This window comes from Siphateles boraxobius, unplaced genomic scaffold (assembly GCF_051911475.1).
Source record: "Siphateles boraxobius isolate OS27281-9 unplaced genomic scaffold, OSU_SipBor_1 55, whole genome shotgun sequence".
NCBI lineage: Eukaryota > Metazoa > Chordata > Actinopteri > Cypriniformes > Leuciscidae > Siphateles > Siphateles boraxobius.
Genome location: NW_027509181.1, coordinates 8,320,642 through 8,337,187, shown reverse-complemented (window position 1 = coordinate 8,337,187; position 16,546 = coordinate 8,320,642). Strand labels below are relative to the sequence as shown.

The following is a 16,546-nucleotide window of genomic DNA, read 5'->3' as shown; positions in this document are numbered from 1 at the left end:
CTTTTTCCACCCTTCACCGTCTGATTTATTTTCAGGAGGGTGTTACAGAGGCTTTCATGCTGAAGTAGGACAATGATAGGGTAAAGTTTGCGCAGTTAAAGCTGTCACATGGCAGCAGGTCTAGTCGAATGAAGTGAGCGACTTTTAAGTGCTGATGTTTTTTTAAATGCAATTGAAACGTTTCAATGAATCATATTCATTTATGAAAAATATATTTTGCATAAACAATGTAATAAATGTATTAAAAAAATTATTTTACCATTTGTAATAATTTAATAATGTAAAAAAAAACTATTATTATTTGCTTGTGACATTTTATAATAAAATTATAAATTATATGCAATTGATGTAAACTATTCTCACTAATGTTATATCAATAATAATAATACTATTTATTTATCATTTCCATTTCTAGTTCACAGAGAAAAAAAAAGAACACAAAATCTAGTTCTAGTTTTAAAGTACTCTAATTTTAATCTACTGCCATCTAAGCGTTGTTTCTGTCCACCCGTTCTGACCAAGAACAGATCCAAATTCTCTTTTGTACCTCAAGCCATAAAAGCGTTAAATCAGTCAAAATAAGCTAGATGTCCAGCTGGTCTGGTCAGACTCAAGGGTGTATAGTGTATTGCATTGTAGTGTATTTGTTTGTGTCATATATCTTTTGTCCTTTCATGAAGTGCCTTGCGACTGCGCCCCAAACCCAATTGCCCCACGGGGACGATAAATGTATCTACTACTACTACTACTACTTGTATTTCTTGTACTAATTTTAATCTACTTTTTTGCAATCACTCTATTTCATTCATGAGAATTGGGGGAGGGTGTACTTTATTGTCATGAAAGTCATAATGGAAAACACACGTCCGTGCGTCCCTTTTTGGTGTGTTGCACATCGTATAGTTTGATATTTGATTTATAATATCTGTAGTAATGCCACTTGCCCTTTAGGTAAAGATATTGGGGGTATATCCATTAAGATATTACATTATCTAATATGATGTCATGACAGGAAGGGGTTAAGTGATTCTGCTGGATTGGTTGTATTGACTGTTTGTATATTGCTGCATGTGTGTGTTTGTGGTTCAGTTAAACCTTACATAATTGCGACAAAAGACAGCAATATCCGAAATCCCCGTTCTTGTGGGGACATTTTTTGATCCCCATGAAGAATACAGCTTATATATCATACAGAATGATGTTTTTTGAAAATGTAAAAATGCTGAAGGTTTTCCGTGATGGGTAGATTTGCTGTGTGTGTGTGTGTGTGTGTGTGTGTGTGTGTGTGTGTGTGTGTGTGTGTGTGTGTGTGTGTGTGTGTGTGTGTGTGTGTGTGTGTGTGTGTGTGTGTGTGTGTGTGTGTGTGTGTGTGTGTGTGTGTGTTCACTATTGTCCTGTTATGAGTAATACCTCACAGTAACACTAGAGGGCAACTGGCTGTCAATGAGATGACTCCTGCATGATGTATATAAATAATTCATCACAAATCTCCAGTGCTGGCGATATTCTTACATCTAATCGTTTTAATAACACAGTCTGCTCTCAAAAGAGTTTTCATCATTTAATTAGGCCACATTGTGATTTTACCTATAAAAAAAATCAGGCTGAACAGAAAGGATTGACAGGAATGTGTAGACAAAATGAAAGGGAGAGAGAGGGAAGCAAAATGATGGATTATTTTTAGGCAGAGATCAAATGGCTGTTAGTCAGACGTTCATAGCAGAAGCTGAGGCAGCATATTAGCATATTGAGAGCAGAATAAAAGTAGAAAAGCAGATTAATGCTGCTAAGAACTTGTTGTACAGAAACAGAGCAAAAGAACTAGATTAAGTTATATTAGATTAGTTGTCTTTTATTTCTATCACTGTGGTTACAGCTATATTGTTGTTGGTGTTTTCTAAGGCAAGCGCCATTACTGTGTGCTACAACTCTATGAAATAGAGTTGCACAATATATCAATAATACCATATTGATTAGTGGGTGATATTAACTGGGTTTTTTGTTTATCAGTATTGGGCAATATTGGATATTTTATTGCATTTTTTTACATTTCGATTAGCTTTGCCCTCATCTAACGCTCACTTGTAATAACAGTGTTGAATGTAATCTTTAGCTAATCTCAAAACGAATATCCTTTTTCATACTGTACATTATAATGTGATGCATAAATTCACTTCTAGCATTAAAATGGATCCTTTTAATTTGTAGTGTTTATTTTATATTTAGTCAAAATACATTTTATAAATTATAATTGAAAATTTATATTTTAATATAATTTACTGTTATTACTATTTTAAGTACATATAGTAACGTGTAACTGTCACCTTAAAATAAAGTGTTACCGAGTTTGGTTTAGGGTTAGTCGCATGTAATTATGCATAATTTACCGTTATTACTATAGGAACTACATGTAACGTGTAATAGGACACTGTAAAATAAATTGTTACTGAATATATTGCTCATAGTATATGTTAACTAATGCATTAACTTATTTTAACAAATGAAACCTTATTGTAAAGTGTTACCTAATTGTAGGCTTTAACTGTAATGTGTAACTTGTCCAACACCATTTGTCGTATGAACATGAATAATACCTCAAATCATGCAACATGTTGAGCAGCGGCTTTTCTAACCAACAAAAGTTTGGTTAGATTGTCACCTGCAAAAGAATAATAAAAAAAATTTAAAAAGGGACCCAAGCCATATATACATAGAGAGTGTCATAGAATATCATATAGCGACTTTCACAGTTCGAAGTTCATTATGAAGTTGGGAGGATTGTGAGATGAATAACACACGAGAGGGCTTTGGATCTGGAGTGTGTGTCGAGAGATCAAGCTGATGCAGCATTCTCCCACAACCGCACATGACATAACACCACACACTCCAGCACAAACGGCCAGATAAATGAATAACAAACACACCGTATGCAGCGTCCTCCGGCATATGCGCAGCTTTCAGTGATGTGCTGTGACTGTACCACTTGCTCTCTCTTGAATTAGCATCTGACCTTGGTGTGTGTGTGCGTCATGTACGCACTCACGCCGCATCCCCGCCCCCGCCCCCCCCCCCCTCCCCCCTCGTGAGTGGACGCGCAGTGACATTGACTCATTGTTTGGTCCAATCTGTTTGCACTGTAAAAAAAAAGGCCTTGAAGAAGTCGCACTGCTGCTGCTGATTCAGAGACTTGTGCTCAACACTATCAGCGATTAAAAGATAGAAGTGTTGCTGCTTCGGTGGGGGATTTGGGAGCGCGCAGCATTATTTAATGAGGGCGATATCATTTATTCATTGTGTATGTTTTGCTCCTTCTGCACCTTACAGTGCCGCTGTATTAAATCACGTCGAGCAGAGGAATTCTGTCAGGCCATGAGAGAGGAAAAATAAAAGGTCTTTACATATAGAGTGGTTTACTGCGACAAAATGATCACAAGTCATTCATTTTCTTTTTGAGAACAGTTTAAAGCTCAGGTGTTCAAGATTAAAAATACAAATAATTGTTTCAAACAGGTTTCCAAAAAATGCAACCCGTCTGCCATGTCACATGGCATTTAAGACTCAAATGATTGGCCCAAAAACTGCTATTGAGATTCGCAATATATCGGTATCAACTATTGGCCAATATTGTACAGTTTTTTTTTTGTTTTTTGTTTTTTGTTTTTTTTGGTCATAGTTATCAGCCTCAATTAATAAGTAGCATTTAATTGATTAGTTTTTACTGATATTTGGCATTTTTATATTATCGGCATTGGCCGATATGTTTTTCCGTTGGCCGAGAAATAGGGTGACCAGACGTCCCGTATTTCCCGGGACAGCCCCGTATTTCCACTCTAATTTTAGTGTCCCGACTTATTCTGAAAAAATCATGTTTTGTCCCTTATTTCATCGTTAATATATATATATATTTTTTTATATATAATAGGTTTCGTTTCCGAAAGGCTAAGTGAATATATATGTTACGTTCAAACCGTGTAGCGCGCGCATGACAGAGAGGGAGAGACCTTGTGTGTGTGTGCTAGTGTGCCTAATGAAGCGCATGTAAGACGCATTAATAGAGGGAATGCATTAACATCACTTTCCCGCCGGAACACGCCCCCTCAGCCGGACTGAGTGGCAGAAGAGCAGCTGCGTGACTGGATTTAATAGGGGAAACTGCGAAAACGCAAGTAAAACAAACGATTATCAGTTTAAACTAAAGATTGGACTCAATATAGTGTTCCTTACAACTTACTAAAGATCCAGTGATCCATGGATATTAACATGCAGCCAGGAATCGTGTTTCCTGACATTTATATGTGCCTGATTTCGACACCAGGGAAATACATACAGCAAATTTGCCTGTGAATGCTTTATATAAATACAAAATAGGCAGGTCTAAATCCAGGTGATCACTTATCAATGTTATATATATCATCATATCGTCTAGAGACTTAAAACTTGTATAGTTTTTTGTCAGTGTTTATTTAAAAATGTCAAATTATACAGAATATACAGTGGTAAATATTTGATTGATGAGTTGTCACTGCAATATATAACAATACAATATATAGAGAATGATTTTACCACTAAATTCAGCATATTGACACAAAAAGGATAACTGCAAATCCACCTTTCGCTGCCTGGAGTCCAGTTGTTTCTATGAATTGTAGCGATCTATTTGCTTCTCTGTTCTGTAGCTTTAGGTAGTCTGTAAAAATATTCCTCGTATTTCTTGTCAAATCTAGTTGTACAGTCAGTCTCAAAGCTCTTTCCCGTTTTAGACGCGTTTTGTGTGTTTTTCCGCAGCATTCACACTGAAAACCAATGCTGCCGCTCAGTCTTTTTGCCACTTGTGGGCGTAACTGCAGTCACTCCGGCCAACGGTGACGTCACGTGCATTCCCTCTATACGCATGCGTTCTGTATCTGTCCCGTATTCCACTCCGAGAAATCTGGTCACCCTACCGAGAAATGTCAAAAGCAGCATTTATTTTGACAGCAAAAGGACTTTTATTTTGAAAGCACTAAAAAAGCCATCACCTGAATGCAGAGGCAAGCGTAATCTTTAAATCTTTGATATCAGACTATGCTATGTTATATCCAGATTAATTAATGTCACATGTCAATGTGTACTGTATGTAAAATCTGCGTTACATGGTCTTTATTTGAGAATAATTCCCAGTGCGCACAAATTTACCAGATTACTCAGTGCACTGTTGGTTACAGTGTTTACTTCCTTCTTATTTATGTTACTATGTATTTATTTGTGAAAAATACTGTAATAGGATTACTGAATCAAGAAGTTGCTAAAGCATCAATAAATCGTTTTTTTTACATATTGATTGATTTTACAATTAGCTAAATTTAATTCCAGCAATTGTCATGCACGTTATTTAATTTTAATATATATCGGCCATCGGTCACCTTGCTCTCTAAAATATTGTTTCAGCTATCAAAAAAATCCATATCAGTCAAACTCTAAATAGTATAGAATTTTATTTTTGGCCATTTATTCATTATCAGCTATAAAATGGCCAGCAGAAAATAGATTGTAAAGCTGTGAAACCATTGTATTTGTTACCGGGGTATGAGAGAGGGCCAATGAAAAACAAGTGGAGACTTCCTGTTTAACAGATCTGTTTCTCTGAGCTCTGGATTATTGATATGAATGTGTCTATCATATATGTGCTCATATAATCCATTTACCTGGCTGGTGTTCTGAATGGAACTGCAACTGGATGATGATGATGAAAACATGGGTGGGATGAGACTGGCAGAAGTTGGCGTACAGCCCCTCCGTCTTCCTGCATATTAAAGCATGAGTTTCCTAGCAGCAGAGTTTATCAGGTGGACGTGTGCCAGAACACACAGGTCATGTGATGAGCGTGACCTTTCAGCAGAGTGCAACATCATCACTCTAGCTGTTCTAGCACTTCAAACTCAGTGAACACCAGTGTTCCTTTAGGACTACTGAGATAATATTATAGTTTTCATTAATAGTTTGATTCCCCCCCCCCCCCCCCCCCATTTTATTTCAGTTTTAGTTATTTTAGTACATCAAGTTTAACTAAATTTACATGAGAAATATTGCCTTGTCAACTAGCTAAAATATTAGCTCAACTAGCTATTAGTCAACTAGCTAAAATATTTTATTATTTTTGCATTTTATTTTAAATATGTTTTTTTATGGTTTTAGTTTAACTAATAACCCTGATGAACCCAAGTCAATTCAAAACTGTAAAATACTAATAAGTCATGTGACTGCATAATCCTTGCTGTTTTGTATTTGTATAGATAACATATCAAAATTGACCCCATTTACTTTCTTCAGTGTGTTTTATTGTAAATGATCCAAAGATTTTTTTTTTTTAATGTGTAAATATGAATTTTCTGAATCAAAACTTCATTAGTTTATCCACGATGAATAAATTAAATTAGTTTATTCATTATTGATGTAACCACAACCATGTGAGCAGCTAAATATAATATTAACCAATAAAACACATTTACACATTACACACAGTTACACATTTTTCCATCCAATAAAATGCTTGAAAATAAAATAAGTTGAGTTTTTTTTGTTTTTTTATTTATTTATGGTAGTTGTAAATGTTCTGTATAATGATTTGAGCTATGGAATGTAAGGGCGAATATTTTCCCACACTGTTCTGTTCTGTTCTGTCTGTGTGTGTGTGTGTGTGTGTGTGTGTGTGTGTGTGTGTGTGTGTGTGTGTGTGTGTGTGTGTGTGTGTGTGTGTGTGTGTGTGTGTGTGTGTGTGTGTGTGTGTGTGTGTGTGTGACTTTGATTGAGACTCAGATTCAGTTCATTTAATTTGGCTTCCTCTGAAACTTCCATCCACCACAAATGTTTCAGGTCAAAACTCTGGAGAATCCACAGATATGCTTCAAACGTATTTGCTCAAAGGAAAAAGCATGACCACAGGAATGCACAAGCAGATATTTGATCTGCGAGAGACCCCATAGTGCTCTGTAATGACTTTGGAAGAAGGTAGAGAAGCCCAGCTCGGCTTCAAAGCTCTGGCCACCCTTCATCCCCCAGCACCAGGGTAAATGACCTGTTAAAATCCACTGAGGGAAAGTGCAGAGATTACTGGAAACAAAAGCAACTGAGTTGCTGTAATGAGCTTTTGATGTTTTTGACAACGGGAGCCGTCAGTTTAGGGGGGAAACTAGAAAAGAAGATATATTAAGAAGAGGTCTGCTGCTCCTTTGGATAATTGTAGCTTTGGTTTACAGGACAGTGACACAACTTATGCATTATGGGTGTATTTAAAAGCATTTGGATAATATATACATTGGCTTATTTAATTTAAATGGTGTACGGTCACATGGAAAAATACTCATTGACAAAGCTATTGTATATATATATACACACACATATATATATATATATATATATATATATATATATATATATATATATATATATATAAGTTCTAACTTCATTCTAACTACATTCTTCTGGCTAAGTAGGAACACTTAACAGCCAGTTATCCTCCAATGGGCAAATATTGGCCGATTGTTAGGCCAGGCTGATATATCTGCCAATCTTGTCCCCATATTGTGTGCTAGAATAAGAGAGAGAGGGAGAGAGAGAGAGAGAGAGAGGGAGAGAGAGGGGGAGAGAGAGAGAGAGAGAGAGAGAGAGAGAGAGAGAGAGAGAGAGAGAGAGAGACCACAGTTGTTTTGTCTCATCAGCAGGAATTTGGGAGGGAAATCCATGGAATTCTGTGGAATGGATTTTTTTTTTTTATATGTTCCTTGAAGTTCATCTATAAATATATATATATTTTTTTAAATGCACAAAAATATATATATATGTGGAAAAAGGATTATTTTCAACCCTCATTCAGAGGGACAGATTCTCTGTCTGAAATGATCCGTTTTTTAAAGGGGCGGCTCCTTGTCAGTAAACGGCCACTGTTATGATTGGCTAGGAAACAGTTTCAACGCTTACTCGCTATTGCACTCGAGTAAGTGTTTTGAAAACAATATCCATATAAATTATTTGTCTTAAACTAGCAATGCAGCTGCTGTCAGGTCCAATACAGTTGCTTCTTCATCTGTCAAGAAAAGTTTCTTTTACGAACTCTCTATTACACGTTCCCTCGTTTACAATACAAAATGCATATAATACAAACAGATGTGATCCAGGACACCATTAAAATAAACCATCCACTTGTTCCTGACGCTGGGATCCTCCTGAAGTCTCTACAGAAATTAGCAAATGAGCTGTTTAAACAGGACGTGTCAAAGCGAACAATCCTTTTTCACTTCCATTTACTCTTCCATTTGTCCTCTTGTTAGCAGACTCAAGCGCGGGTGAAAGTGAATGGGCATTAGTATACTGTATCCAGTGTAAACAGTGTCTGTGATTATAATGGGTTCTATTTGCTTTTGACGCGATGAGACACTCGCATCCCGTGTAGGCAAGTGTCACAACCTATAGTCATGACTGAACGCCAGTAGACATGGTATATGGTATATGTCTCACTCTAGAGGCAGATGTCCGTGTGATGTCACATGTCCCTTAATATCCAAATGAGCTATTTTTGGAGCTTGATTACATAAATGCTTTGTTTATAATGAGAAGTACATTTAAAGCTCTGAAACTTGCAATGTTTTAATGGTACAAAGACCTCTTATATGTCAAAAGATCAAGTCAAATTTGACCAAAAAGAAAAAAAGTATAGGAAGGTTTTAAATGGAGCTGAGAGTATTACACTCTTAGGCTGCATTTCCGCCACAGCAACTTTCCCCAGGAACTGGGGACTTTGGGGTGGTACTCTGTGTTTCGACCGCAGGGACAAGTGTCTAAGGGTAAACATTTCCCTCTCAGAAAGTACCTGCTCGCAAGGTAGTACTTTTTCAAAAGTTCAGGAACTTGGGACTTGGGCGCTGAGCATGCTGATTGGTTGAGTTCACGCAGCATTTTGATTGGTTGACACCATTTTTAAAAGCCTGTTGCGGTGCATGCTGTAAGAGTTGTTTGCTATTTGAATCAACGATGGATTTAAAAAAAAATACAACCGATGGACCGACCACGATGAAAATTGGAAAGTGGCGTGCAGTCCTGCGTTACTGGACTAATTTGCCTAATATTCACAGTACTTTAGACCGTGATGGAAATGCAGACAGAAAAAGGTCTGGGGGAAAAAGTTACTGGGACAAATTGTTCCCAGTAATTTCGGTGGAAACGCCGCTTTATTAATACACTGTAAAAAAATCCACCTATCTTAAGTTCAGTTGCTGCCTTAAATTAAGTACAATCAACTTGGTTCTGCAAGTCATTTAAACTTAAATTACATTAAACTAACTTTAGTTGAATCTTGTATATCTTATTAAAAAAGTTTAAATTTGCTTAAATTATTTTGAAGGATTAATGTAAAAATATAGCAATCATATAATTTTGTGTAGCTGATACAATAAATAATATGGGTAATTTATTGATTTTCAATTTGATTATCAAATGATGGAAGACAGCATAATCCTGATCATGAAATCAGCATATTATATTCATTTCGCAAGGATCATGTGATTAAAATTCATCTTTGTCATCACAGAAATAAATTAAATTTTAAAACATATTAAAATAGAAAACGGTTATATAAAATGTGTAATAATATTTGTCAACATTACTGTTTTTGCTTATTTTTGATCACATAAATGCAACCTTTGGTGACCATAAGAGACTTCTTTCAAAAACATTAAAACAATCTTACTGACCCCACATTTTTGAACTGTAGTGTTTATATTTAACATTAAATAAACCAACAAATTGTTATTATATTATGGAAGTCTGAAAAATGGGAATGGAGTGCTCATATTGGAGAGCTCAACACGGGATAGCATGCGTGAAGTAAAGGAGCTAATGTACTCCAGCAGTCATGAGTAATACATTACTCACATGGCTGGAATTCAAATTATTGTGATGTGGGGTGGAAGCTAAAAGGGAAAGAATTGGCAAATACGAATGCAGAGTGAATTAGTCTAAGGAACAAAGGAAAAGTGACATTTAAGAGAGAAGCGGCCTCATTTCCTCAATAAACGTAAGCCTTTCCTCTGCCGAGCCCACGAATGCCTGCGCAAATGTGTTTGTCATGGCCACAGCAGCCAAGTAAACAACCTGCCTGTTGCCAAGGTGACGAAAAGGCTTCTTACATAAATGTTTATTTATGAACAAATGGATTCGTTTGATGCGCCGTTTTCTGACCCCAATGCTGCATGCGCCAAATTTGATGAAAAAAGGCGGCGTGTTGAGTAAAGAACCCAGAAATAAAATAAAATAAGCTCTTCTCCAGCTGATTAGGTAATGCTTTCTTTTCTTTTCCCAGAACAGATCATGTTGCCAGTCTGAGCTTTGTTGGAAGATCAAGTGTAGCGTTGTGGCCGCAGCGTTGGGCCTTGTGTAACCTTGACAATGATTTAATCATCAGCGCACATGGAATGTAGTGCCAGCTGACCGCACTGAACCTGCGCTCGAGAGCACCTGTCCTTGTGTCAGAAGCTCCTCCTGCCTCTCGTTGCTCTGAGTTTGAACTCTTGCTTGTTGTTGTCATTTTCCAGCTGGATGCTGGTGATGCTTTGATGGCTTTCATCAGGTGCACAATGGGCTTATAGAAACTTCTGGAAATGTGAAACATTCGATTTTTCTCTGGCCCGAAAGACTGTTCACTCGGTCATCACTAGGGGTGGGCGATATAACAGATGACTTGATCAGCAGGTAGAAATTTGTCAACCCGGTAGAGTTACACATGGTTATGCATATCATATGTGTCTGTTTTTGCAAGCATTTTTCAGCCTTGCCAGTTTAAACATTCAAGCGATTTAAACCATTCAAGCTCAATACATTTTTTAAAATAAATGTTATTTATTGAAGGATGAAGAAACTTGGAACCTTTCCGTTGCACCAAAGGTTCTTTATAGTGGAAAAAAGGTTCTTTTGATTATTAAAATGTTCTTCACACTAAGAAAAATGGTTCTTTGAAGAACTATTCACTAAAAGGTTCTTTGGGGAACCAAAAATGGTTCTTCTATGGCGTTGCTGCGAAAACCCCATTTTGGAACGTTCATTTTTAAGAGTGAAGTTGCGAAAGAAACATAATTAGTTCCTTGCACGCTGTCTGTCAGACGGTTTTCTGTGCATATATGGTTAAGCGGATGCTCTTAAATGGTCAAACGCGCACAAAATTATGTATAAAGGACCCTTTTGGCGAGTATTTCACGTAAATACACGTAAGGTAAATGGGTTATGTCTTAAAGCAGTGGTGCCAAATCCTGTGCAAAAGTGAGCATCCCTATGCCCTCTTGAAGTAGGGAGCAGGGCACATCATGAAATGATTCGCCACCCTGGGTCACATGACCATAAACGATTAAATTACTTCCTCGCAGTGACCACCGCATGTTCCCTTTGCTAATGGACTTGTGGAAGGGCCCTGTGCCCCTTCCCGAAGTCCCCTTCAAGGGTGCAAAAATGCCGTTTGGAATTCCCCCCTGTTCCTGGAGATCAAGGGAAGTGAAGGGGTGAAGTGGCACATGCCCCATTGGGGTAAGTTGTGCCATGTCAAACAGAAAGTTTAATTATTTGGGAATATGTGAAACAACATGAGTGAGTGAATTTTTTCAAATAATGACAGAATATTCATTCTAGTCCTTTAAGGCTGACCCGGTTGTACCCACTTCAATTTACGCTGTTATTTTGAGATGTGATGATGACGTATTAGGGATTTTATTCATTTGCCCTTCAGGCTTTGTTTGAGTTTTCCGCTTGTTGACACATCCTGTCATTCCGTGAATTCCTTTACCATTACCATGTGTATTATCTAACATTCCTGCTTGGAGACCGAAATAATAATGAAAATGATTTGGAACTGATGACCAAGAATGCCTGTAACAGTGATGGACAGCATTTTGACCTTGTCTCAGGATAATTAAGTCCTGAGTGCCATTCAATATGAATATCCAGTATGAAAAAATATCCAGAATGAAGGAGGAGGAAATATAATTTATAGCAATGTAAGTCACTGGAATGGCTCCAGGGATCACTTGTCAAGCAACCAATTGGTGGAACAATGTTGGCTGTAGTTTATGCGTGTCCGCCACAGACATGGCTTATCCATTGTCATGTTTCCCTATTTGTGCTATAGTGCAGTGAGCAGATGTCAGGGGTCTTTATGGACTGTGGGTGCATATGGCTGTCAGTGGCGGCTCTAACTGGTCTTCTGCTGTCCACAGCTCCCAACCTGAAGGGCCGGCCCCGGAAGAAGAAGCTCTCCATCTCCCAGCGGCGAGACTCGCAGGGGCAGAGCGGTGCTGCCAAGGAGCCCAATGGCGTGGAGGGAAAATCTCTTTTCAAGGTATTGCATTTACATTTACATTTATGCATTTAGCTGACGCTTTTATCCAAAGCGACTTACAATTGCTATACATGTCAGAAGTCGCAGGCCTCTGGAGCAACTAGGGGTTAAGTGTCTTGCTCAGGGACACATTGGTGTCTCACAGTGGATTCGAACCCGGGTCTCTCACACCAAAGGCATGTGTCTTATCCACTGCGCCATCACCACCCCATATTGAACTGCCACACCACCCCGTATTGAAATTGTGAAGATAATTCTTTTGAAATTGTGAAGATAATTCTTTTTATATTATGACTAATATCTAGGCTCCCAGAGTATCAAACTTTTCAACTGTCAGCATAAGGTCTGGTCCACTTTGCAGAAGAAATAATCCCCATTTAGACAAGAAGAAAGTTTGTGTAGAAAATAAAGAAATATGTAGACACTGGGCCATATCAGCAAATCATGCAATGGCTAGTGTTTTAAATGTATATACAGTGCTTAACAAATTTATTAGACCACCTGTCATAATAAAGAGAAAACACAAATATTTTAGGAATCTGTCAAAAACTTAACTGAAATAACAAACTGAAACAACTAAATAGTCTTTATTCACACATAATAACCAAAATATTGAATATTTTGTATGGCTTCCTTTTGCCTTGATAACAGCTTGCATTCTTGCTGGCATTGTTTTTATGTACAGTATGTTTGCACAGTCTCTGTTGGTATTGACTTACAAATAGTTTCTAGTTGTTCTCAAAGATCTGTCTTTGAATCCACTAAATCCCAAATTTGTTCGATAGGATTCAAGTCCAGACTTTGACTTGGCCAACTGTGACAATTTTTATTTATTAATACCGTGAATTAATACTATAAAAAGCTGGATAATTTAAAAAATGAAAAATAAAAATATATAAAATAATAATAAAGGTAAAAAAATTAAACAAGCTTTAAAAAAGTTAGCTTCTAATATCATCAGTGCAGATGCAGATAATTTCAACACATAAGCAGTGGTATTGTTCAGTACACTGGTCACAGAAATATAGGGCATCCTTCATTTTCTGCATGTCTTTCAATGCAAAACCCACCTTTTTTTTTTAGTTAGTTAGTTTTTAGATATGATTAGCTCAGTCTCAGTTTCAATCCATCAATCTGAAGTACTTCCCTCCTTTTCCGGTTGTTTGGCATTCAGTGTTACTGTTACTTCAGATTCCCATGTTTGACTAATGGGCTACAATTGTTTTCCTTCTTGTTATTTTATCAACCTTTGCCCTTGCATGTCATTTCCTGTCCATTCTCCTGCCAGCATGAGGGCAGTGTTTTATGGTCTTCCTCATCTGGATGAATATTTGTTCAGCAAAACAGCAGCTAATTCACTCCAGCTTTGTTGAAAACCTTAAAAACATGCAGTGATCTAAACCGGCCCTGACTCTGTTTTTTTAAGATGTGATCTAATGTAGCTCTATAGCTCATCTGCATGATTGTTTATAACATTGAAAAATGTAAACTGTATTATCACACAGCTCTATATATAAAAAGGATATATGTAATATCCAACTTTATGCGCATACAGTACGCTCACATACAGCAACGGTGCTTTATAGCTAATCTAAGTGCCTGATTTTTTTGTTTTTTTTTACACAAAATGTAACTATATTATCGTCCAGCTCATTATAGAAAGTTGGGTATATAAGTATGCCCAACTTTATCTCCATACATAAAGATATATATATAATTCACATAGCATATCTTAACCGCTTGATCGCTTTTATCGTGGCAAAATGTAAACCATATTATTGCCCAGCTCTAATCTGCTAAATGGCATGAAGATATTAAGGCATGGATATATTACAAACAGTAACACCATGATTTTCTGTAAAGCTGCTTTGAAACAACATGTATTGTGAAAAATGCTATACAAATAAATTTGATTTGACCCCTTTACCCAGGATTACCCTGGGGTATAAATATTTGGCATGCAAAAAAAACTATTTTAAGCAGAGTAGTTTGGCCTCCGTGATATAAATAAATAGTTATTAAAACAAAGGATTTGGTTCTGTAATAGCTCTCATATGATAGAGAACATGCACACATGTACATAAAAAAACACCTCATGTTATACTGCTTCCAGGGAGTGTTTAATTCTTGTCAACGTAACCTAATGCTTCAGACTTTCATTCTTTGATTTTTCTTTTTTCTTTTTTTGTATTCGTTCACATATTCCACTGGCCTTGATAACTCCTTTTGGAAAATAAATGCTCTTGATTACCGGGAACAGATGGCTAAACAGACGTGTGTGGGCCAGCGATGACTGTAGTATGTGACAGCATGGTGAGGCCTGACACTGTAAAACTGACTCCAGAACTGTTCTCTGACACTCACCCCTGGGTCAGAACAGCTATTTCAAGAGTTTGAAAGTTTGTCGTGGTATTTAGAAAATGCACAGCATTTCTTAAAGAACTGAAAACAATCAGTATGTAAACCAGTGGTTCTCAGTTGGTCACAGGTTCTGATTTTTTCTTTAAAACAATTTGGGGAGTTGGAGGGAGGGGATCACTTTGATCTGTGTTTTGGCTTGTTTTTAGTGCCATTCGAAGGTTTGGGATCAGAATGTGTTGTTTGTTTGTTTTTTTATAAATAATACTACTTAATAATAATAATCCTTTAGGAAGAACGCATTGAATTGATCAAAAGTTACAGTAAAGACTTACATTGTTTCAAAAGATTTCTCTATCAAATAAATGTTCTTTTTATCAAAGAGTCCTGAAACTTCTTTATCACGTATTCCACAAAACAATTATCAACACAATTGTTTATAATAAGGAGAAATTATTCTTGAGGACCAAATCATCATCATAGAATGATTTCTAAAGGATCATGTGACACTGACTGAATACTGGAGTAATGATGCTGAAAATTCATCTTCGTCATCAGAGGAATAAATTACACACACACACACACACACACACAAACACACACACACACACACACACACACGCGTATATACAGAACAAAATTATAAATACAACACTTTTGTTTTTGCCCCCATTTTTCATGAGCTGAACTCAAAGATCTAAGACTTTTTCTATGTACATAAAAGGCCTATTTCACTCAAATATTTTTCACTAATCTGTCTAAATCTGTGTTAGTGAGGACTTCTCCTTTGCCGAGATAATCCATCAACCTCACAGGTGTGGCATATCAAGATGCTGATTAGACAGCATGATTATTGCACAGGTGTGTCTTAGGCTAGCCACAAAATGTGCAGTTTTATGTGACAGATGTCGCAAGTTTTGAGGGAGTGTGTAATTGGCATGTTGACTGCTGGAATGTCCACCAGAGCTTATGCCCGTGAATTGAATGTTAATTTGTCTACCATAAGCGGTCTCCAATGTCCATCTTTCAACAAATTCAAAGAATTTGGCAGTACTTCCAACCGGCCTCACAACTGCAGACCACGTATAGCCACACCAGCCCAGGCCCTCCACATCCAGCATCTTCACCTCCAAGATGGTCTGAGACCAGCCACCCGGACAGCTGCTGCAACAATCGGTTTGCATAACCAAAGAATTTCTGCACAAACTGTCAGGAACCGTCTCAGGGAAGCTCATCTGCATGCTCATCGTCCTCATCGGGGTCTCAACCTGACTGCAGTTCGTCGTCGTAACTGACTTGAGTGGGTAAATGCTCACATTCGATGGCATCTGGCACTTCGGAGAGGTGTTCTCTTCAAGGATGAATCCCGGGTGTCACGGTACAGGGCAGATGGTAGACACCGTGTATGGCGTCATGTGGGTAAGCGGTTTGCTGATGTCAACGTTGTGGATCGAGTGGCCCATGGTGGCGGTGGGGTTATGGTATGGGCAGGCGTATGTTTTGGACAACGAACACAGGTGCATTTTATTAATGGCATTTTGAATGCACAGATATACCTTGATGAGATCCTGAGGCCCATTTTTGTGCCATTCATCCACGATCATCACCTTATGTTGCAGCATGATAATGCACGGCCCCATGTTGCAAGGATCTGTACACAATTCCTGGAAAATGAAAACATCCCAGTTCTTGCACGGCCAGCATACTCACCCGACATGTCACCCATTGATCATGTTTAATATGCTCTGGATCGGCGTATAAGACAGCGTGTTGCAGGTCCTACCAATATCCAGCAACTTCACACAGACATTGAAGAGGAGTGGACCAACCCCC

At 37.6% G+C, this 16,546-nt stretch overlaps 1 protein-coding gene across 2 annotated transcripts in view; it reads left to right on the top strand.

Moving 5' to 3' along the window:
• Positions 1 to 16,546, top strand: part of arid5b (AT-rich interaction domain 5B) — a 134,027-nt gene that overhangs the window by 79,936 nt on the left and 37,545 nt on the right. For both annotated transcript variants that reach the window (XM_077206109.1, XM_077206107.1), the window contains exon 6: positions 12,234 to 12,355. In XM_077206109.1, coding sequence (XP_077062224.1) covers positions 12,234 to 12,355 — 122 coding nt within the window. The remainder of the gene's footprint in view (positions 1 to 12,233; positions 12,356 to 16,546) is intronic.